At 44.0% G+C, this 22,994-nt stretch overlaps 1 protein-coding gene across 3 annotated transcripts in view; it reads right to left on the reverse strand.

Moving 5' to 3' along the window:
* Positions 1 to 1,283: 1,283 nt before the first annotated feature.
* The window catches only part of BOK (BCL2 family apoptosis regulator BOK), a 71,270-nt gene continuing 49,559 nt past the window's right edge, over positions 1,284 to 22,994 (reverse strand). For all 3 annotated transcript variants that reach the window (XM_077290977.1, XM_077290978.1, XM_077290975.1), the window contains one exon: positions 1,284 to 6,726. In XM_077290977.1, the coding sequence (XP_077147092.1) occupies positions 6,601 to 6,726 (126 nt within the window). In that variant the 3' untranslated portion in view covers positions 1,284 to 6,600. The remainder of the gene's footprint in view (positions 6,727 to 22,994) is intronic.

Consider the following 22,994-nt stretch of genomic DNA (forward strand, 5'->3'; position numbering starts at 1 on the left):
GTGTTTTTTTTTGTATATGCCATTTAAAGAAATGTTAATTTTTTTTTTGTTTGTATATTTACGGTAAGTAATTTTGCCATCTTTTGTTTTAGATACAAGGGGCTTTATTTTTATGTCACTATTTTTTTATTTTTGTTATTATAAATATTTTAAGTAAGTGGGTTAAGAGCTGGCTCAGGGATAGGAAACAAAGGGTGATTATTAATGGATCACACTCGGACTGGGTCACAGTTAGCAGTGGAGTACCACAGGGGTCAGTATTGGGCCCTCTTATTTTTAACATATTTATTAATGACCTTGTAGGGGGCATACAGAGCAGAATTTCAATATTTGCAGATGACACTAAACTCTGCAGGGTAATCAATACAGGGGAGGACAATTTTATATTATAGGATGACTTATGTAAACTAGAAGCTTGGGCTGATAAATGGCAAATAGGCTTTAATGGGGATAAATGTAAGGTCATGCACTTGGGTAGAAGTAATAAGATATATAACTATGTGCTTAATTGTAAAACACTGGGCAAAACAGTCAGTGAAAAAGACCTGGGTGTATGGGTGGATGACAAACTCACATTTAGTGGCCAGTGTCAGTCAGCTGCTACAAAGGCAAATAAAATAATGGGATGCATTAAAAGAGGCATAGATGCTCATGAGGAGAACATAATTTTACCTCTATACAAGTCACTAGTTCGACCACACTTAGAATACTGTGTACAGTTCTGGTCTCCGGTGTATAAGAAAGACATAGCTGAACTGGAGCGGGTGCAGAGAAGAGCGACCAAGGTTATTAGAGGACTGGGGGGTCTGCAATACCAAGATAGGTTATTACACTTGGGGCTATTTAGTTTGGAATAACAAAGGCTAAGGGGTGATCTTATTACTATGTGTAAATACATGAGGGGGCAGTACAAAGACCTTTCTGATGATCTTTTTAATCATAGACCTGAGACAGGGACAAGGGGGCATCCTCTACGTCTGGAGGAAAGAAGGTTTAAGCATAATAACAGACGCAGATTCTTTACTGTAGGAGCAGTGAGACTATGGAACTCTCTGCTGTATGATGTTGTAATGAGTGATTCATCACCAAAATTTAAGAAGGGACTGACTAATGCAAGACAATGTGGTAGTTCACATAAACATTTTTGATGCGTAAATCGGTGGTTTGCAAGTAAAACATGGCAGCATGCCAGACTCGCCCATCAGAAGTCAATGGGTGCGTAAAAATGGATCACATAATGGTTACCATCCGTATCTCGTGAGTTTTTAACAGATGCATTACAATTATAAAGATAGGAAACCAAATTTGCCCTTTATTATTTATTAAATTGTTCATATAAATACAGATGTCATAAGGATGTGCAAAATGGATTGCATACAAACATAACGAAAATAGACACATGGATGACAATACAGATAAAAATCGTCATTTTCTTTTCTGGACTTTAACGGATGATTTTGCATATGCTCCCGTGAACCAGCCTAAGGCCTTATTCAGACATCAATTTTTCTCAAAGAATTGCTGTCCGTGTTTTTCATGGAAACGCTCGTATTTATAATAGTTTATTGGACCGTTCAATTGCCTGATTTTGGTCTGAGGATTGGATCAAAAATCAGCAATTCAAGTCTATGGGTCCATGAAAAAATCAGACATCCAAGTGTGGTCCGATTTTCTCGGACTGTCATATAGGAGAGGGTGGAGTAACTTTTTCCTCTATATATGAATAAAACGGATGACTGCACTCTAATCAAAGTTTGATCAAAATAATCGTTCCTTTATTGTCGTACGTGAGAAAGTCGTACGTGTGAGTGAGGCATCAGACGTTGCGATTGGGTTGCCCTTCTTGCCTTGCGTGAAAACTCCAGCACTGCAAATAACGCCGGTGTTTTTACTGTAAATTGCCATGGTTTCAGTGTTTTAAAACCCAGCACAGCAGCTCCATCTGAATAAACCCTTTACATTGGTCAGTGACTAATGATGATGGATATTGTTTGCAAATAGCTTAACTGGAGAACTGGCTTATCTAGTTTCTTATGCATCTTAATGGCTTTGTGGTTTTGGCCCAGGAAGCCACTTAGTGAAAAAAAAACATCAAATATCACAAACAGCTTTCCTCTTCGGGGCATTAACTTTGTTTTCCATGAAGTTTTGGCAATATAAATGTTTTGTTTTCTGCTTTGAGTCTCATAGTGACATGGGATCTGGATATTGCTTTCAGAATCCTCTATGATTTACAGAAAGGTTGTGTGACTGCACTGAGCCTCGTAAGATGTGGTGGGATTTCTAATTCCTCCATGACCTTTATTGGCAGAAGTCCAGGAAATTGAGGTCACACAGACGGGAGGTCGTAGATGACTGTGTACAATAATCTTTAAAAACATTTCTACCCAGAGAGTATCTTTATGCCGGGGCGCACATACCATTGGTGGGACTGCATATAGGCCCAAGAGGTAAGGGGCCCTTTTCCACCTTGAAAACTATGAAAATTGGGCATTATGATGAGCTATTGGACTTCAAAGGGCACATATATTGTTTTTGCACAGGGGCCCTTTTCCATTTGTGCCCGCCAGTGTCTAAATATAAATGTGATGGGCGTCTATAAAATAAGCTATGCTCTGATCTGGGCAAAAGGTGAATGGAGGAGGTGCGTTGTGATATCACTTATTGTGAATGGTGGATCTTTTATTATCTGTCATTGTATAAGTAACCATGAAAATTGTAATGTTTGCCTATAAAGAGACTGCTGAAAAGTCATAGAATCATACAATAATAGAGTTGGAAGGGACGTCCTGGGTCATCGTGTCCAACCCCCTGCTCAGTGCAGGATTCACTAAACCATCTCAAAGAGATGTCTGTCCAGACTCTTCCATTGATGGAGAACTCACCACCTCCCTAATGTCTAATCTGTATCTTCTCCCTTTCAGTTTCATTCCATTGCTTGTCGTGTTTCCATGTACAAATGTGAATAAAGATGATCCCTCTACACTGTGACAGCCCTTTAGATATCTGTAGACAGCTATTAAGTCACCTCTTAACCTTCTTTTTTGCAAACTAAACATTCCCAGATCCTTTAACCGTTCCTCGTAGGACATGGTTTGCAGTCCGCTCACCATCCTGGTCGCTCTTCTCCGAACCTGCTCCAGTTTTTTTGTATTTTTTAATACAGAATTAATTGCCCAGAACTGGACACATTATTCCAGATGAGGCTTGACCAAGGAGGAGTAGAGGGCCATAATTACTGAACGTGATCTACACTCTTAATACATGCCAGAACTGATATCAGTATCTAGAATTAAGCCCCTGGCTTATAATGGCCATAGTGTAGATAGCAAGATGTCAGATTTTATTTTATAATTTTGATATAAATAATGATATAGAAAAAATGGCAAATATTTTTTAAACTACGCTTAACATAAACATATCATTTAAGTAAGTGTTCTCTATAAATATTTTTGTAATTTGGGACAGTGATGCTACACGGCATACTGGTTGGACTTGCAATCCCTGATGATGTAGTTGACATCTACAGGCCCCCATAGAGATTAGACAGCTGTCGCCTAAACACTGCTCCGGCCGGTCGTTCAGCTGACAGCCCTCTCAGCCGGCTCTCCCATACACAGGAGTGCCTGTTCTAAGCGATGCTGTGTCTCTATGAGAAAGCCGCCTGGATAACATGTCTGCTAACAGCTTCTCGTCAGGAGAACAATATGATCGGCGGAATGAAATTGAGCATGCCTGATCGACATGTCCACCAACTATTAGTAATCCAATGCCCCCCTATACATTAGATGATATCGATGGGTTCGGCAGACATTAGTCTAATGTGTATGGGGGGCCTTTAGGCTGCATCCACACGTTTAGTCACTGCAGTCATTTTACTGTTCCCCTGCACAATCTCTTAATATTTGTAGAAAAACAGCTGTTTCACCTACAAATCCGTATAGTCACTATGATCTGCCCTGCGGTCTTGAAGGTAAAACAGCTGCCTCCCTGCAATTTTAATTTATCATGTAGAGGAGCAAGTGAAAAGACTGGAGGGGAACAAGGCTGTTATGTTTTTTTTCACTACAGTGCGGCCGCTGCTTGTGAGCACAGTAGTGGCAAATGCAGATCAACATATATTCTGATATATAACCACTGCTTCCATTTCACGCCCATACAATATGGGTCAGAGCCGTGCTGGCAGCAGCCATATCCTGTGTAGCCGTGAGAGCAGTTGGTGGCTGCACTTTGCTGATACCATTCTGGTATCATGAAGGTACTGGTATAGGGTTTTTTGCTATTTTTTATTATCTCCCTACATAAATGCTATTTCCATCAGGGTTTAAACATGGATAACCTTTTAGGTTTTCATTCAAGCCAAGACTCTTTCTGTCTATGCAGAGTCCACAATTCGTGTACAGCACTTCCGAAGAACTTTCTTTTTACACCTAGTGGTCGACTCGAGAGCAAGAGCCAAGATATAACTCCATTATCTTCATACAATTGCCTTCCTATTATATTTGCACATTAATAACTTACCAATATCACAGAATGAACACCCTGTCTACAAGAAGTTTGTGCACGACTATCGGGTCACAAGGAATTATCATAATGGATACATAAAGCACAGGCAGCACAGTGGCTCAGTGGTTAGCACTGTTGTTGTTTTGCAGCGCTGGAGTCCTGGCTTCAAATCCCACCAAGGACAACATCTGTAAGAAGTTTGTATGTTTTCCCCGTGTTTGCGTGGGTTTCCTCCCACACTCCAAAGACATACTAATAGGGAATTTAGATTGTGAGCCCCAATGAGGACCATGATGATGATGTCTGTGAAATTGAAGGGGTTTCCAAGCTTTTCACAAAAGTCTACAGTCACTCTATGTGAGGATTATTGTGGTTTCCATTTCATGTATCTGATGTAATACAATATGGGTCACAGCTGTGCAGGCGGCAGCAATATCGGCAATGCGGCACTCTCCTGTGGCGACAGCAAGACCGAGTGGTCATATGACCGCAGATATGCAATATGCATAATCCTGGCCACATTGTAACTCCATGTTTCCCAAACTCCAGTCCTCACAGGTCATGCTTTCATGATTTCCATAGTATTGCACAGATGAGAATTGCTGGTGTCTTAATGATACTTCCATCACCTGTGTAATTCTAAGGAAATCATCTGTTTGGTGCCGTGAGAACTGGAGTTTGGGAAACACTTCTCTAACTAGACAAGCACGTGAATTGCAAACCTGCCACCTACCACTCAATCAGACTGTCACTCTCCTACAACTTGGAGACAGTGGTCAGGATCATGCACCTACAGAAATTTTTTCCAAAAGACTTTAAATTGTGATGCACCTCGTCTAAAGTTCAAAGTAAAACTACATATTTGCTGACACCATGTAGTGACAGCTGCTACCGTAGTAGCCAGTAAATCCAGGAGAAAAGACCGCACACATTTCAATCTTCACATAAAAGTTTTTGATAACAATCTATATGGACAAAACGCAGCACAGTAGGTGAATAAAACCCTATGTATGAAGACTTACGGTGGTAATGTCTCCATTCCTGGTTTATATATTGCTTGTGGAGCCAAAGATGAGTCTCTCTAAAGGTACCGTCACATTAAGCGATGCTGCAGCGATATAGACAACGAGCCGAACGCTGCAGCGTCGCTGTTTAGGTCGCTAGGAGACGTCAGACACCAACAACAGCAGAACGATGCAGGAGCGATCCAGTGACGTACTTATCGTTCTCGCTGGTTGTTCGCTCCATGAAGAAACATTGCTGACATCGTTGCTTTTGCTGTCAAACACGACGATACACGCCGATCTGACGACCAAATAAAGTTCTGGACTTCTAGCTCCGACCAGCGATATCACAGCGGGATCCAGATCGCTGCTGCGTGTCAAACACAACGAGATCGCTATCCAGGACGCTGCAACGTCACGGATCGTTGTCGTTCTCGTTGTAAAGTCGTTTAGTGTGAAGGTACCTTAAGATTGACTTGGTGATAAAGGTTGGCACTTTTCATTCATTCTGGTGATCATCAGATTAGGAATATGTAATGTTATTGGCATAGTTCCAGATACTGAATCTCTCATTTTTTATGTACAATTACAGAATTTAGTGTCAATTCATGTATTACAGATCTGAATAGGGCAGTAATAAGTGGTTACATTACAAAATGCACTGTTACAAGTGGAATACGGTCATGATTAGAAGAACACGTGTGATCCCAAGATCATGTTCTCCTCTAATACTGGTGTAGTATTTCTGTCAGTCTATTTTATGCATCCACATGGCATGGTTCAGTCATACCACAAGAATAATGGGTTAATTTAAAAGAGTTCATCAAAAGTACAGGCGGAAATAAGGAATGTGCCAAATGCTGTCTATACCGAAATAACTCTGAGACGAGAGATTTGGACAAGGTCTCGCATCTCGTTATAAATCAGTAAGAGCCAAACCACTTCTTGTGAACGACAATTCTCCACGATGAGTTGACGGTCGAGCAGCGGTGGGGCCAGGACACAAAAAATTAATGGAAGTAAAATCTGGCAGTAAATGACTTGTCACCAAAGCTGCATTAAGTTCAGAACAATGGGCTGTGACAAGAGATTACCGCTCTCGAAGGAGAAAAAATATTACTGCTTTCAAGAAGTGACCCAAGTTGTAGGCGCTGGAGACCAACCAGTGGGATCGTAGACCAGGTTCAGTGGTGACGACACATTTTGTTACATCTGTCTGTAAATTGAAGAAGGAAATAAAAAATTAGAAACTATTCAACTGTAAAAGAAAACCTCTAGAAAGAGACACGGCTTAGTCTCTGATACTGGTATGATGGCTTGTGTTTCTACAAAATGTGATGGATCTCTTATGCACGGTGGCTCAGTGGTTAGCACTGCAGCCTTGCAACGCTGGAGTCCTGGGTTCTAATCCCACCTTGGACAATGTCTGCAAGGAGTCTGTATGTTCTCCCTGTGTTTGCGTGGGTTTCCTCCGGGTTCTCTGGTTTCCTCCCACATTCCAAAGACATATTGATAGGGAATTTAGATTGTGAGCCCCATTGGGGACAGCGATGATAATATGTGCAAACTGTAAAGCGCTGCGGAATATGTTAGCGCTATATAAAAAATAAATAATCCAATATGATCCATTTACTGGTTCAAGTCCAACCTTTCTACCTCCTATTGGCTTTGGGGGAACACCATTCTACCCTATTCTGACTCCAAATTCGTAATCCCACGGAACAGAAGTTGTGAAAGGAGCCTTATACTTATCAGCTTGCACCGTCATTCTTAGTTGGCCTTTGTATTTTAGCGGACAAAAACAATAATGATTTCCTGTTAGAAACTATTAAGAAGTGCATGTTATTGAATGTTTTGACTTTAAAATCCATTAGTTTGAAGGATTCGTTACATTCGACTGGAAGCTATGGGAGATCTTGACAAACCATTGCCATCTGATTCAATGCTATTTTACTAGATCATTTGGACTGTTCTTTAAAGGGATTGTCCTCCTAATCAATTTTATTTATTTTTTTAATTAAAAATTGCTTTCAGTGGAATAAAAAAGCCAAACAGAAAAATCAATTCTCAATCCCACTAATTCCTTGTCTCCCCGGTGGATCTCTCAGTGGCCTTTTTTCTTTATCCCATCTTGACAGCCCTTTTAATGAAGTCAATTGAGTTTCATTATAAATGATTTATCTTCGTGTCTTTTACTGCCTTTTAAGCATTGCCGCACATAGCAGACTAGAAACTGAGTTAATAGTGAATCCATCAGTGAGTTCATTCTGACAGCAGAGTTTGTATTATTTTTATCTTGTACTCCTCTCAGTTGATTTATGACCAAAACAAAGTTGAGGTGAACATTGATATGGTCATAAATTAGTTTAGATTAGTTCAGAAAAATAAGACAACAATTGCAAACCCTGCCATCGTAATGAGTTCTGTGGATCTAGGACCCGGACATTATATAGATGCTAAAGAAAAGTGCTGCTTTCTTTGAAACAAATAGAACAAATTACCATTAAAGGGAATCTGTCAGCAGGTTTTTGCTATGTAATCTGACAGTAGCATGATGTAGAGGAAGAGACCCTGATTCCAGCGATGTGTCACTTAGTTTACTGGGTGCAGTAGTTGTGATAGAATCACAGTTTTCTCTGCTGCAGATCTAGCAGAGCTCTGAATGCTGAGCTGTGTATAACTCCGTCCAGTTTTCTGCGTACACTGTATATTGAAAGCTGCTAATAAGTGCTGGCTGGGGTTGTGGTTGGACCAGGAGGCATGAGACCCTTAGTCCTCTAGTCAGTAGCATAACTACCCAGGAGCAGAGAGGGCAGTTGTATATAGATAGAGTTAGATATAGTTAGGCCCTGCAGTAGTGCAGGGAGACACAATCTACCACTCCATGTTCTGCAGGTCACTTTATGCCTTCGTAATTTTGATATATTTTGGCACGTTGCACTTTGTCTATGCAGTTTTTGATATATCTCTACACGGACTGTTTTTTGATTTCAGTACATACTAGTAGGGAGCCACACCCTTGATTCATGTGTACCTTGCTGGGGTCAGCTGTGATTTTCATTTTTATATATATGTCTTTTTAGATACTTTATTAATTTTGTTTTTTTATCGTTCTTGTGCGCACTTTTTATGTAAATTTTAATATACATTAATTTGCCACTATATTTAATAAAGGCGTTTTTCTATATAATTTTTGTCTGGTGTTATATCTTACTTTTATCTATATATTGGCTTTGGTTGTACCTAACACTTTATGCCTTCGGTCTACAGAACTGGCCGAGGTGCCGATGCAAGCCCAGGACGGCAGAGTCCTGGTTAAGTGAAGTAATTGCGTCTACCCAAGCTGTGCCAGAGAACTTGTCAGGATCGTGGATTAGGTGAGTATACAATGTTTTTTATTTTGATCAAAACTTGTGGTGTAACTGGGAGCATCATAAAGTTTGTGGGCCCCTCATACATTGTAGGGACTGCTGTGGAGGCTCCTCATACAGTATGGAGGCCCTCATAAAGTGTGGGGACCATTATACAGTGTAGGGGCTACTGTGTATAGGAGATCTGTGGGCCCATCATACTGTGTATAGGGGAACTGTGGGATCATCATACTGTGTATAGGGGAACTGTGGGATCATCATACTGTGTATAGGGGAGCTGTGGGATTATCATACTGTGTATAGGGGAGCTGTGAGCCCATCATATTATGTATAGGGGAGATGTTGCCCCATCATACTGTGTATAGGGGAACTGTGGGATCATCATACTGTGTATAGGGGAACTGTGGGATCATCATACTGTGTATAGGGGAGCTGTGGGATCATCATACTGTGTATAGGGGAGCTGTGAGCCCATCTTAGTGTGTATAGGGGAGCTGTGGAATCATCATACTGTGTATAGGGGAGCTGTGAGCCCATCATATTATGTATAGGGGAGATGTTGCCCCATCATACTGTGTATAGGGGAACTGTGGGATCATCATACTGTGTATAGGGGAACTGTGGGATCATCATACTGTGTATAGGGGAACTGTGGGATCATCATACTGTGTATAGGGGAGCTGTGGGATCATCATACTGTGTATAGGGGAGCTGTGAGCCCATCTTAGTGTGTATAGGGGAGCTGTGGAATCATCATACTGTGTATAGGGGAACTGTGGGATCATCATACTGTGTATAGGGGAGCTGTGAACCCATCATGCTATGTATAGGGGAACTGTGGGATCATCATACTGTGTATAGGGGAGCTGTGGGATCATCATACTGTGTATAGGGGAGCTGTGAGCCCATCATACTATGTATAGGGGAGATGTTGCCCCATCATACTGTGTATAGGGGAGCTGTGGGATCATCATACTGTGTATAGGGGAGCTGTGAGCCCATCATACTGTGTATATGTGAGCCCACCATAGTGTGTATAGGGAATCTGTGGGCCCATCATACTGTGTATAGAGAAGCTGTGAGCCTATCATATTGTGTATAGGGGAGTTGTACATGGAGGGCTCAGGGGACATTATTAAATATTAAGTGGACACTTGAGAAGTATTATTGTTATAGGGGCACTCAAAGTATTGTGACCATCAAAGGTGCAAATGGGGCATTATTAATTTCAAGGGGCCACATATGGACAGTGTTTTCTAGGGCACTTGAGCAGGGCATTAATATTTTCTAGTGGCCAATTTTACCATCTAAAGGGCAAAAAGAAGGCATTTTACTTTATAAGGGGCACAGTGGTGGACATTGTTATGTGGGGGCACAGTCATGGGCATTATATTGTGAGCGCTGTTATTGTGCCACAGAGCAGGTGCAGTAATAGGGACACACATGGCAGCAGCAGCCCAGCGTTGGGTTGAGAAGTTTGTGAAGGTTGGATATAGATGGGAATGGTGCTGGAAATGTGAGAAGTCAAATGTGTCTTTGTTCTAATCTCTACAGACAAGTTGTGGCTAGAAGAAAGCCAACCAAGCCCTCATATATTTCTAGGGTCCATTTAAATAATAATAATTTTATTTCTATAGCGCCAACATATTCCACAGCACTTTACATTTTAGAGGGGACTGATACAGACGATAAAGATTAGTACAGGGGTGGGGAACTCAGGCCCCAGGGCCATTTACAGCCCTCGATGGCTTTTTATCAGGCCCCCGGGCAGATTCTCAGGACCGCATTCTTGGGCAGGGAGGTGTATTTTGATTACAACCAGCTCATTAATTTCTTCTTGCTCTGTTCTTGTTAATCTATGTGCTTATTGTTATGCTGTAATGCAGGGGTGGGGAACCTTTTTTCTGCCGAGGGCCATTTGGATATTTATACCATCCTTCGGGGGCCGTACAAACTCCACCACAAAGTACATCCTGACTGGCACTGGTGTCAGGACGTAATCTTTCATTGCATGCCCTTCAGTGGTCAGTAGTGAGCAGTGTGTGTGTGCTAACAGAGCAAGAACAGAGCCAAGAGTAATGAGGGCCACTAAGATGATAGTATATAATTGATTAGCACTAAGTATTTCACCGTAGCCCTTGAGGGTTATTATTGATATACATACAGTGATTTTGTACGCACTCTAACACCATTAAGTATAAATTGCTTCTAAGTAGAATTCAGTTCAGGAATAACTGCTATACAGCAACATGTGGTATAGCTGCTATACAGCACCATGTGGTATAACTGCTATACAGTACCATGTGGTATAACTGCTATACAGCACCATGTGGTATAACTGCTATACAGCACCATGTGGTATAGCTGCTATACAGCACCATGTGGTATAACTGCTATACAGCACCATGTGGTATAACTGCTATACAGCACCATGTGGTATAACTGCTATACAGCACCATGTGGTATAATTGCTATACAGCACCATGTGGTATAGCTGCTATACAGCACCATGTGGTATAACTGCTATACAGCACCATGTGGTATAACTGCTATACAGCACCATGTGGTATAACTGCTATACAGCACCATGTGGTATAACTGCTATACAGCACCATGTGGTATAACTGCTATACAGCACCATGTGGTATAATTGCTATACAGCACCATGTGGTATAATTGCTATACAGCACCATGTGGTATAACTGCTATACAGCAACATGTGGTATAACTGCTATACAGCACCATGTGGTATAACTGCTATACAGCACCATGTGGTATAACTGCTATACAGCACCATGTGGTATAACTGCTATACAGCACCATGTGGTATAACTGCTATACAGCACCATGTGGTATAATTGCTATATTCTGCACCATGTGGTAAAACTGCTATACAGCATATGGTTGCAGCCAGGTTCAGTGCCTTTTATCATGTAACCTCCCCTGGGTGTTGGCCAATTGCTAATTTATCCCCAATCAGGTCCCACAATCCCTTTCACCTGATCCTTTACTCAGTCCTATAAATTTAGTAGCATCTTAAGGGGTGTTCGCGTGTGGGGTCAGGCGCATTTCTGCAGCAAAGCATTACGCAGCTAAGCATAAAGACGCCGCAGTTATTTCAACAGCAGTTAGTCACAGCAGGAGTCAGGACCCCACTCTGTCGCTGTCTCTTTTGGGTATGTCTGCTGAGTAAGCACTTCTTATTACTTCGATCTAGCTTTTCTATTAACCCATCTTACTCCTTCACCATGTTTACATATGCCCTTACAGTGTTTGCTCCACTTATCCTCTCTCTCCTTCGATATCACAAACCCCAGCACTCTCTAACCTAGTAATCATCTCCCCTTCCCTCTTACCTCCCCACCTGTCCTCCTCTGCTGACCAGCTCCTCAACCTCAAATCTGTCCTAAGAAAACATAAAACAAGCCGGCCACTCTCCTTCTCCCACCTGCTCTCCCTCTCTCTGCTTCTCCTCACTGCTGGCGACATATCTCCCAACCCTGGACCCCCACATCTCATACCTCCCATTACTACTCCCTCCTATCACTCCCTATCCAATATGAACTACCGCAATCTTTCCAACATAAAACCCGTGCCCCTGACGCCCACCCCTCTGCTCCCTCTCTCTGGAGCACTCTGGAATGCCCGCTCAAGCTGCAATAAGCTTCATGTGATTCACAACCTTTTTCTCTCCTGCAATCTTGCCTTCCTTGGCCTCACAGAAACACGGCTAACACCCTCTGACACCGCCTCCCCTGCTGCGCTGTGTTACGGAGGCCTTCACTTCACCCACACCCCTCGCCCCGGCAACAGACATGGTGGAGGAGTGGGTCTTCTCCTTTCTTCAAACTGCACCTTTAACACAATCCCACCTCTACCCTCCCTTATCCTCCCCTCTTTTGAAGTCCATTCTGTCCGCATCTACTCTCCCTCCAACCTCCAAGTGACCGTCATATACCGACCTCCAGGCCCAGCCACTGCCTTTATTGACCAATTCTCCACCTAGCTTCTTCACTTTCTCTCTGCCGACATTCCCACTATCATCATGGGTGACTTCAACATCCCCATTGATACCCTTCAGTCAACAGCCTCCAAACTGCTGTCCCTTACATCATCCTTTGGACTTACTCAATGGTCCTCCGCAGCCACCCACACAGATGGACATACACTAGACTGCTCTCTAACTTCACCACATCCCCTCTCCCCCTATCCGACCACCATCTGCTCACCTTCTCATCCCTGTCCTCCTCACCGGTCATCCATGTCCAGCAACATGCGCACCCCCGCAGAAACCTTGCACACCTAGACACCCACACACTCTCTGACTCCATCCTACCACTGGCATCCATATCCTCACTCCACGACACAGACACTGCCACTGCTTTCTACAATGCCACTTTCGCATCAGCTATTGACACGGTTGCCCCTCTCGTCCATGGCAGAGTGCGACGTATCAATAGACAACCTTGGCACAATAACACCACTAAAAAGCTCCGGCAAGTGTCCAGGGTTGCGGAGCGGCGTTGGAAGAAAACACACTCGCAAGATGACTTCACTGTATTCAAACAGGCAACACTCGCTTTTAAATCTGCTCTCACCTCTGCTAAACAGGCCTACTTCACAACCCTCGTATCTTCCCTATCCTACAACCCCAAACAGTTATTCAAAGCCTTTAACTCCCTCCTCCGCCCCCACTGCCCCCTCCAACCTCCCTCATCTCTGCTGAGGACTTTGCCACACACTTTAAAAATAAGATCGACCAGACAAGGCAAGTCTTTATTGTTCAACCACCACAACCCCTTTGTATACCAGACCAATGCCCAAACCCCATAACCTCCCTATCCAACATCACTGAAGGGGGGCTTAATTGTCTCCTCTCCAAATCGCACCTCACCACCTGTGCGCTCGACCCCATCCCACCTCCTCCCCAACCTCACCACCACACTTATCCCATCCCTAACCCACCTCTTCAACCTATCATTAACTTCTGGCACCTTCCCTTCTGCTTTCAAGCATGCCACAATCACGCCTATCCTTAAAAAGCCAACCCTCGATCCAACTGCTATGTTCAGCTATCGCCCAATATCGCTGCTCCCATTCGCTTCCAAACTCCTGGAGCAGCACGTCCACGCTGGACTTTCCTCCCACCTCTCATCTAACTTTTTGACAATCTACAATCTGGTTTCCGCCCCCATCACTCAACTGAGACAGCCCTGACCAAAATCACTAACGACCTACTTACCGCCAAAGCTAATGGACAATACTCTGTACTCCTCCTTCTAGACCTGTCCTCTGCTTTCGACACAGTTGACCACTGCCTCCTACTACAGATCCTGTCCTCCTTTGGCTTCAAAGACCTCGCCCTATCCTGGATCACTTTGTACCTTTCCAACCGCACATTCAGCGTCTCCCACTCCCACACTACCTCCTCATCCCACCCTCTCTCTGTTGGAGTCCCCCAGGGCTCTGTTCTAGGACCCCTACTCTTCTCAATCTATACACTTGGCTTGGGACAACTCATAAAGTCCCATGGATTCCAGTACCACCTCTATGCTGATGACACTCAGATCTACCTCTCTGGCCCAGACGTCACCGCTCTGCTGTCCAGAATCCCAGAGTGCCTATCAGCCATATCCTCCTTCTTCTCCTCTCGCTTCCTCAAACTCAATGTGGACAAATCTGAACTCATCATCTTTCCTCCATCCCACAGATCTTCCTTACCTGACCTATCTATCGCAATCAATGACATCATGCTTTCCCCCGTACCGGAAGTCCGCTGCCTCGGAGTAACCTTCGACTCTGCCCTGTCCTTCAAACAGCACATCCAAGCTCTTTCCACCTCCTGTCGCCTCCAGCTCAAAAATATCTCCAGAATCCATCCTTTCCTCAACCGTCAATCTACTAAAATGCTTGTGCATGCCCTCATCATCTCCCGCCTTGACTACTGCAACATCCTTTTCTGCGGCCTCCCTGCTAACACCCTTGCACCTCTCCAGTCCATCCTTAACTCTGCTGCCCGACAAATTCATCTCTCTCCTCGCTTCCCCCCTCTGCAAATCTCTTCACTGGCCCCCATTCCCTCAGCGTATCCAGTTCAAATTATTAATACTGACCTACAAAGCCATCCATAACCTGTCTCCTCCATATATCTCTGAACTAATCTCCCGATATCTTCCCTCACGTAATCTCCGGTCCTCCCAAGACCTCCTTCTCTCCTCCACACTTATTCGCTCCTCATCCAATCGCCTCCAAGACTTCTCCCAAATATCCCCCATCCTCTGGAACTCTCTGCCCCAACACATCCGACTATCAACCACATTCGGATCCTTCAGACGGAACCTGAAAACCCATCTCTTCAGGAAAGCCTACAGCCTGCACTGACCCCGCTGCCTCCTCATCACTACCAAAGCTACCGTCTCACCAACATCAGAGCTCCTGCAACCCTCAATCTACTGTCTCCTTCCCCATAATCCTGTAGAATGTAAGCCCGCAAGGGCAGGGTCCTTGCCCCTCTGTATCAGTCTGTTATTGTCAGTTTGTCTACTGTAAGTGATATCTGTAACTTGTATGTAACCCCTTCTCATGTACAGCACCATGGAATCAATGGTGCTATTTAAATAAATAATAATAATAATAATAATGCAGCACCATATGGTATAATTGTATACGGCACCTTGTGATATAATTGCTATACAGCACCATGTGGTATAACTGCTATACAGCTCCAGGTGGTATAATTGCTATACGGCACCATGTGGTATAATTGCTATACAGCACCATGTGGTATAATTGCTATACAGCACCATGTGATATAACTGCTATACAGCACCATGTGGTATAATTGCTATACAGCACCATGTAGTATAACTGCTATACAGCACCATGTGGTATAACTGCTATACAGCACAATGTGGTATAATTGCTATACAGCACCATGTGATATAACTGCTATGCAGCACCATGTGCTATAATTGCTATACAGCACCATGTGGTATAACTGCTATACAGCACCATGTGGTATAATTGCTATACAGCTCAATGTGGTATAATTGCTATACAGCACCATGTGGTATAACTGCTATACAGCACCATGTGGTATAACTGCTATACAGCTCCATGTGGTATAATTGCTATATTCCGCACCATGTGGTATAACTGCTATACAGCACCATGTGGTATAATTGCTATACGGCACCATGTGGTATAATTGCTATACAGCACCATGTGGTATAACTGCTATACAGCTCCATATGGTATAATTGCTATACGGCACCATGTGGTATAATTGCTATATGGCACCTTGTGGTATAATTGCTATACGTACCATGTGGTATAACTGCTATACAGCACCATGTGGTATAATTGCTATACAGCACCATGTGATATAACTGCTATGCAGCACCATGTGGTATAATTGCTATACAGCACCATGTAGTATAACTGCTATACAGCACCATGTGGTATAATTGCTATACAGCACCATGTGGTATAACTGCTATACAGCACCATGTGGTATAATTGCTATACAGCACCATGTAGTGTAACTGCTATACAGCACCATGTGGTATAACTGCTATACAGCACCATGTGGTATAATTGCTATATGGCACCATGTGATATAAATCCATGTAGATTTCCCATTTTTATGATTTTATGCATACTAATTGTCCAATACAGTTTTGTTATTATTAAAATTTCTTCTGTTAAGGGTTTTTTCTTCTTTTGATTTTCTATGGCTGGAAGAAGTTGTCATGACGGTCTGGGCCAAATGGAAAAGATGGGAAAGGTGAATGACTCGGAGCTTCTGCAACCCTCGACCTACTGTCTCCTTCCCCACCATCCTGTAGAATGTAAGCCCGCAAGGGCAGGGTCCTCTCCCCTCTGTATCAGTCTGTCATTGTTAGTTTTGTTTACTCTAAGTGATATTTGCATTTTGATGTAACCCCTTCTCATGTACAGCACCATGGAATTAATGGTGCTATATAAATATATAATAATAATGACTGCATCAGAAAGAACGTCAGCTGTAAGTCATGTTCTACCACTATATGGTCACCATTTGATAATAATATCATTGTTGGTCTTTGCATAGTGAGTTATTTTCACCACTACCAACAGGGTGCACAACCATAGTTGTATTCAGGGTTACCGGGTTAGCGGCCCACTCAGATGTTTTGCCCTCCACCCCCTGAGCTGATCCCTCTAGCTACACCTCGTTTTGAATCTTTCTGGACAGTATTTTATGTGCAGTAATGAGCATCAGTGCATGGTACAGGGAGTATTATAGGGAACCTGAAATTACTTTATCTGGAAAGCAGAAACCAAGTAATCTAAATGGCATCAGGAATGAAAAACACAGACTGGACTTGGTTTCCCAATGAATTCCTGGTATTTCAACTGCGTCACAGCCCTCTTAATCCAGCTTAAGAGTAATTTGAACTTCAAGTCATTATTAAAATATGGTGTGATACTAATTTCCGTATGCTTTCTTTGGGCTTATTCTTAAGAGAAACTGTTCAAAAACGGATATATATGCAGAGCAGATTAAAAGCCAGAAAACCCCTATGTACAGTAACAGGATGTTTAGTTCTGAATGCTAAAATATTGGTTATTATACGTATCGTTGTGGGAATTAGAAATAATCAGTTTCTACAGATATGGTGGGAGATTGCATTAAAAAAAAAGTTAGAATCCAACTTGTGCTGGAGATGTGTGTTATGATCTGGTGGCCTAGGAACGGCATGAGACGTACTCTGGAGAATGTGGTAACTGTACTGACCGCAGACCCTGGACTTAACACAGCAACTAGAAGTAGCCGTGGGATGTACCTACCAATCCTAGACACCTCGACACAGCCAGAGGACTAATTAACCCTATAGATAGAAAAGGGAAAACTATCTTGCCTCAGAGAAAATTCCCAAAGGATAGGCAGCCCCCCACAAATATTGACTGTGAGAGGAGAGGAAAAAACATACACAGGCTGAAAACAGAATTTAGCAAAGGAGGCCAATCTAGCTAGATAGAAAAGATAGGACAGAGAACTATGCGGTCAGTATTAAAATACTATGAAATGTCCACCACAGATAATACAAAAAAAACTCCACATCTAACTAAAGATATGGAGGGTAAATCTGCCTCTCCAGAGTTTCCAGCTTGGCTGCATAAATCCTTACACAGATAAAGCTGGACAAGAAAAAACATGCAAAGCACTGAACAATGAGGCCCACAACATGTGGGCAGAAAAACAAGCAGAACTTATCTTGTAGAAATAAACTGCAAGCAGGAGCGACCAGGAAGGGATGTGAATCCTCCAGAAACAATGAACAACTGGCACTCACTAAAGGGTGAAGCCAGACTAAATAGCCCCGTCCGAAGTGGACACACCTGATGACTGCTGTGAAGGACAAACAGCAGCACTACCACTTATAACCACCAGAGGGAGCCCAAGAGCAGAACCTACAACAGAATTCACAACAGTACCCCCCTCAGAATCTCAGAAATCCTATAAGGACCAATAGACCGAGGCTTGAACTTCGGGGAAGAAACCTTCATAGGAACATGACGAGAAGACAACCAGACCAAATCCCCAACCCGAAGCCGGGAACCCACACGCCGACGACGGTTGGCAAAACGCTGAGCCTCCTCCTGAGACAACACCAAATTGTCCACAACATGAGCCCAAATCTGCTGCAACCTGTCAACCACAGAGTCCACCCCAGGACAATCAGAAGACTCAACCTGCCCTAAAGAAAAACGAGGATGAAACCCAGAATTACAAAAGAATGGTGAAACCAAGGTAGCAGAACTAGCCCGATTATTAAGGGCAAACTCGGCCAATGCCAAGAAAGCCACCCAATCATCCTGATCGGCAGACACAAAGCATCTCAAATAAGTTTCCAAAGTCTGGTTAGTTCGCTCGGTTTGGCCGTTTGTCTGAGGATGAAATGCGGAAGAAAAAGACAAATCAATGCCCAGCTTAGCACAAAAGGACCGCCAAAACCTAGAAACAAACTGGGAACCTCTATCGGACACAATATTCTCCGGAATGCCATGCAAACGAACCACATGCTGAAAAAACAACGGAACCAACTCAGAAGAGGAAGGCAATTTAGGCAAAGGTACCAAATGAACCATCTTAGAAAACCGGTCACAGACCACCCAGATGACAGACATCCTCTGGGAAACAGGAAGATCCGAAATAAAATCCATAGAAATATGCGTCCAAGGCCTCTCAGGGACCGGCAAAGGCAAAAGCAACCCACTGGCGCGGGAGCAGCAAGGTTTGGCCCGCGCACAAGTCCCACAGGGCTGCACAAAAGAACGCACATCCCGTGACAAAGAAGGCCACCAAAAGGACCTACTAACCAAATCTCTGGTACCAAAAATCCCAGGATGACCAGCCAACACAGAACAGTGAACCTCAGAAATCACTTTACTAGTCCATCTGTCAGGAACAAACAGTTTCCCCGCTGGACAGCTATCAGGTTTATCAGCCTGAAACTCCTCAACAACCCGTCGCAAATCAGGGGAGATGGCAGAAAGAATCACCCCCTCCTTCAGAATACCAACCGGCTCAAGAATCCCAGGGGAATCAGGCAAAAAACTCCTAGAGAGGGCATCAGCCTTAACATTCTTAGAACCCGGAAGATACGAGACAACAAAATCAAAACGGGAGAAAAACAGGGACCATCGGGCCTGTCTAGGATTCAGCCGTTTGGCAGACTCGAGGTAAATCAGATTCTTATGATCGGTCAAGACCACAATACGGTGCTTGGCTGTTATGACCCCAATGGCAGAGGGTCTCAGAAATAACTACTAAGTCTGCAAACACAAAAAACCAGCTCATAGGGCAGTGGTAACTGGGCTGACCGTATATCTAATCCTAGCACCACAAATAGCAGCAGCCGGGGAACGTGCCTACGTTGGTTCTAGACGTCTCGCGCCAGCCGGAGAACTAACTAACCCTAGAAGGGAAAAGATAGACCTTTCTTGCCTCCAGAGAAAAGACCCCAAAAGTTGGATACAAGCCCCCAACAAATAATAACGGTGAGGTAAGAAGAAAAGACAAACGTAAGAATGAACTAGGTATTTAGCAAAGAGAGGCCCACTGACTAATAGCAGAATATAGTAAGATGACTTATATGGTCAGCAAAAACCCTATCAAAATTTCCACGCTGGATATTCAAGAACCCCCGAACCGTCTAACGGCCCGGGGGGAGAATACCAGCCCCCTAGAGCTTCCAGCAAAATCAGGAATCACATTTAGTACAAGCTGGACAAAAAATAATAGCAATACAAATAACCAAAAAACAAGGAAGCAGGACTTAGCTTAATTTTGCAAGAACCAGGACCAGCAGACAGGAGCAAACAGAAAGGACTGAATACAACGATGCCCGGCACCAGACTGAGAATTCAGGAAGTTCATATAGCAACACCCCTGGACTAATGACCCAGGTGGGTGCCAAACTGAGGAAAGACAATCCCAGAGTCATATCACTAGTGACCACAAGAGGGAGCCAAAAAAGTCTAATTCACAACAGTACCCCCCCTTTAAGGAGGGGTCACCGAACCCTCACCAAGACCACCAGGGCGATCAGGATGAGCAGCGTGAAAGGCACGAACTAAATCGGCCGCATGCACATCAGAGGCAACCACCCAGGAATTATCCTCCTGACCATAGCCCTTCCACTTGACCAGATACTGAAGCCTCCGCCTGGAGAGACGAGAATCCAAGATCTTCTCCACCACTTACTCCAACTCGCCCTCAACCAACACCGGAGCAGGAGGCTCAACAGAAGGGACCACAGGTACAACGTACCGCCGCAACAAAGACCTATGGAACACGATGTGAATGGCAAACGAAACCGGAAGATCCAAGCGAAAGGACACAGGATTAAGGATTTCCAATATCTTGTAAGGACCGATGAAGCGAGGCTTAAATTTAGAAGAGGAGACCTTCATAGGAACAAATCGAGAAGACAGCCATACCAAATCCCCAACACGAAGTCGGGGACCCACACCGCGGCGGCGGTTGGCAAAACGCTGAGCCTTCTCCTGTGACAACTTTAAGTTGTCCACCACATGATTCCAAATCTGCTGCAACCTATCCACCACAGAATCTACCCCAGGACAGTCAGAAGGCTCCACATGTCCCGAGGAAAAACGAGGATGGAAACCAGAGTTGCAGAAAAATGGCGAAACCAAAGTAGCGTAACTAGCCCGATTATTAAGGGCAAACTCAGCCAACGGCAAGAAGGTCACCCAATCATCCTGATCTGCAGAAACAAAACACCTCAAATAAGCCTCCAGAGTCTGATTAGTTCGCTCCGTTTGTCCATTAGTCTGAGGATGAAAGGCAGACGAAAACGACAAATCAATGCCCATCTTAGCACAAAAGGATCGCTAGAACCTGGAAACAAACTGGGATCCTCTGTCAGACACAATATTCTCAGGAATGCCGTGCAAACGAACCACATTCTGAAAGAACAGAGGAACCAGATCGGAAGAGGAAGGCAGCTTAGGCAAAGATACCAAATGGACCATCTTGGAAAAGCGATCACATACCACCCAGATGACAGACATGCCCTGAGACACCGGAAGATCTGAAATGAAATCCATGGAAATGTGTGTCCAAGGCCTCTTCGGGACAGGCAAGGGCAAGAGCAACCCGCTGGCACGAGAACAGCAAGGCTTAGCTCGAGCACAAGTCCCACAGGACTGCACAAATGACCGCACATCCCGTGACAAGGAAGGCCACCAAAAGGACCTAGCCACCAAATCTCTGGTGCCAAAAATTCCCGGATGCCCTGCCAACACCGAGGAATGAACCTCGGAAATGACTCTGCTGGTCCACTTATCAGGAACAAACAGTCTGTCAGGTGGACAAGAGTCAGGTCTACCAGCCTGAAATCTCTGCAACACACGTCGCAAATCCGGAGAAATGGCTGACAAGATTACTCCCTCTTTAAGAATACCAACTGGTTCAGCGACTCCAGGAGAGTCAGGCACAAAGCTCCTTGAAAGAGCATCAGCCTTCACATTCTTTGAACCTGGTAAATACGAGACCACAAAGTCAAAACGGGAGAAAAACAACGACCAACGGGCCTGTCTAGGATTCAGGCGTTTAGCAGACTCAAGATACATCAGATTTTTGTGGTCAGTCAAGACCACCACACGATGCTTAGCACCCTCGAGCCAATGACGCCACTCCTCAAATGCCCACTTCATGGCCAGCAACTCCCGATTGCCAACATCATAATTCCGCTCAGCAGGCGAAAACTTCCTAGAGAAAAAAGCACATGGTCTCATTACAGAGCAACCAGGGCCTCTCTGCGACAAAACGGCCCCTGCCCCAATCTCAGAAGCATCCACTTCAACCTGAAAGGGAAGTGAGACATCAGGCTGGCACAAAACAGGCGCTGAAGTAAACCGGCGCTTCAACTCTTGGAAAGCTTCCACGGCTGCAGGAGCCCAGTTAGCAACATCAAAACCTTTCTTGGTCATATCCGTCAAAGGTTTAACAACGCTAGAAAAATTAGTGATAAAACGACGGTAGAAGTTAGCAAAACCCAAGAACTTCTGAAGACTCTTAACTGACGTGGGTTGAGTCCAATCATGAATAGCTCGGACCTTGACCGGGTCCATCTCCACCGCAGAAGGGGAAAAAATAAAACCCAAAAAGGGAACCTTCTGTACTCCAAAGAGACACTTTGAGCCCTTAACAAACAAAGCATTCTCACGCAAAACCTGAAACACCATCCTGACCTGCTCTACATGCGAGTCCCAATCATCAGAAAAAAACAGAATATCATCCAGATAAACAATCATAAATTTATCCAGATACTTCCGGAAAATATCATGCATAAAGGACTGAAACACTGAGGGAGCATTAGAGAGCCCAAAAGGCATCACCAAGTACTCAAAATGAACTTCGGGCGTATTAAATGCAGTTTTCCATTCATCTCCTTGCTTAATGCGCACAAGGTTGTACGCACCGCGAAGATCTATTTTGGTGAACCACTTGGCACCTTTAATCCGGGCAAACAAGTCCGACAACAGAGGCAAAGGATACTGAAATTTAACAGTGATTTTATTCAGAAGCCGATAGTCAATA

Source organism: Ranitomeya variabilis, chromosome 2, assembly GCF_051348905.1.
Source record: "Ranitomeya variabilis isolate aRanVar5 chromosome 2, aRanVar5.hap1, whole genome shotgun sequence".
NCBI lineage: Eukaryota > Metazoa > Chordata > Amphibia > Anura > Dendrobatidae > Ranitomeya > Ranitomeya variabilis.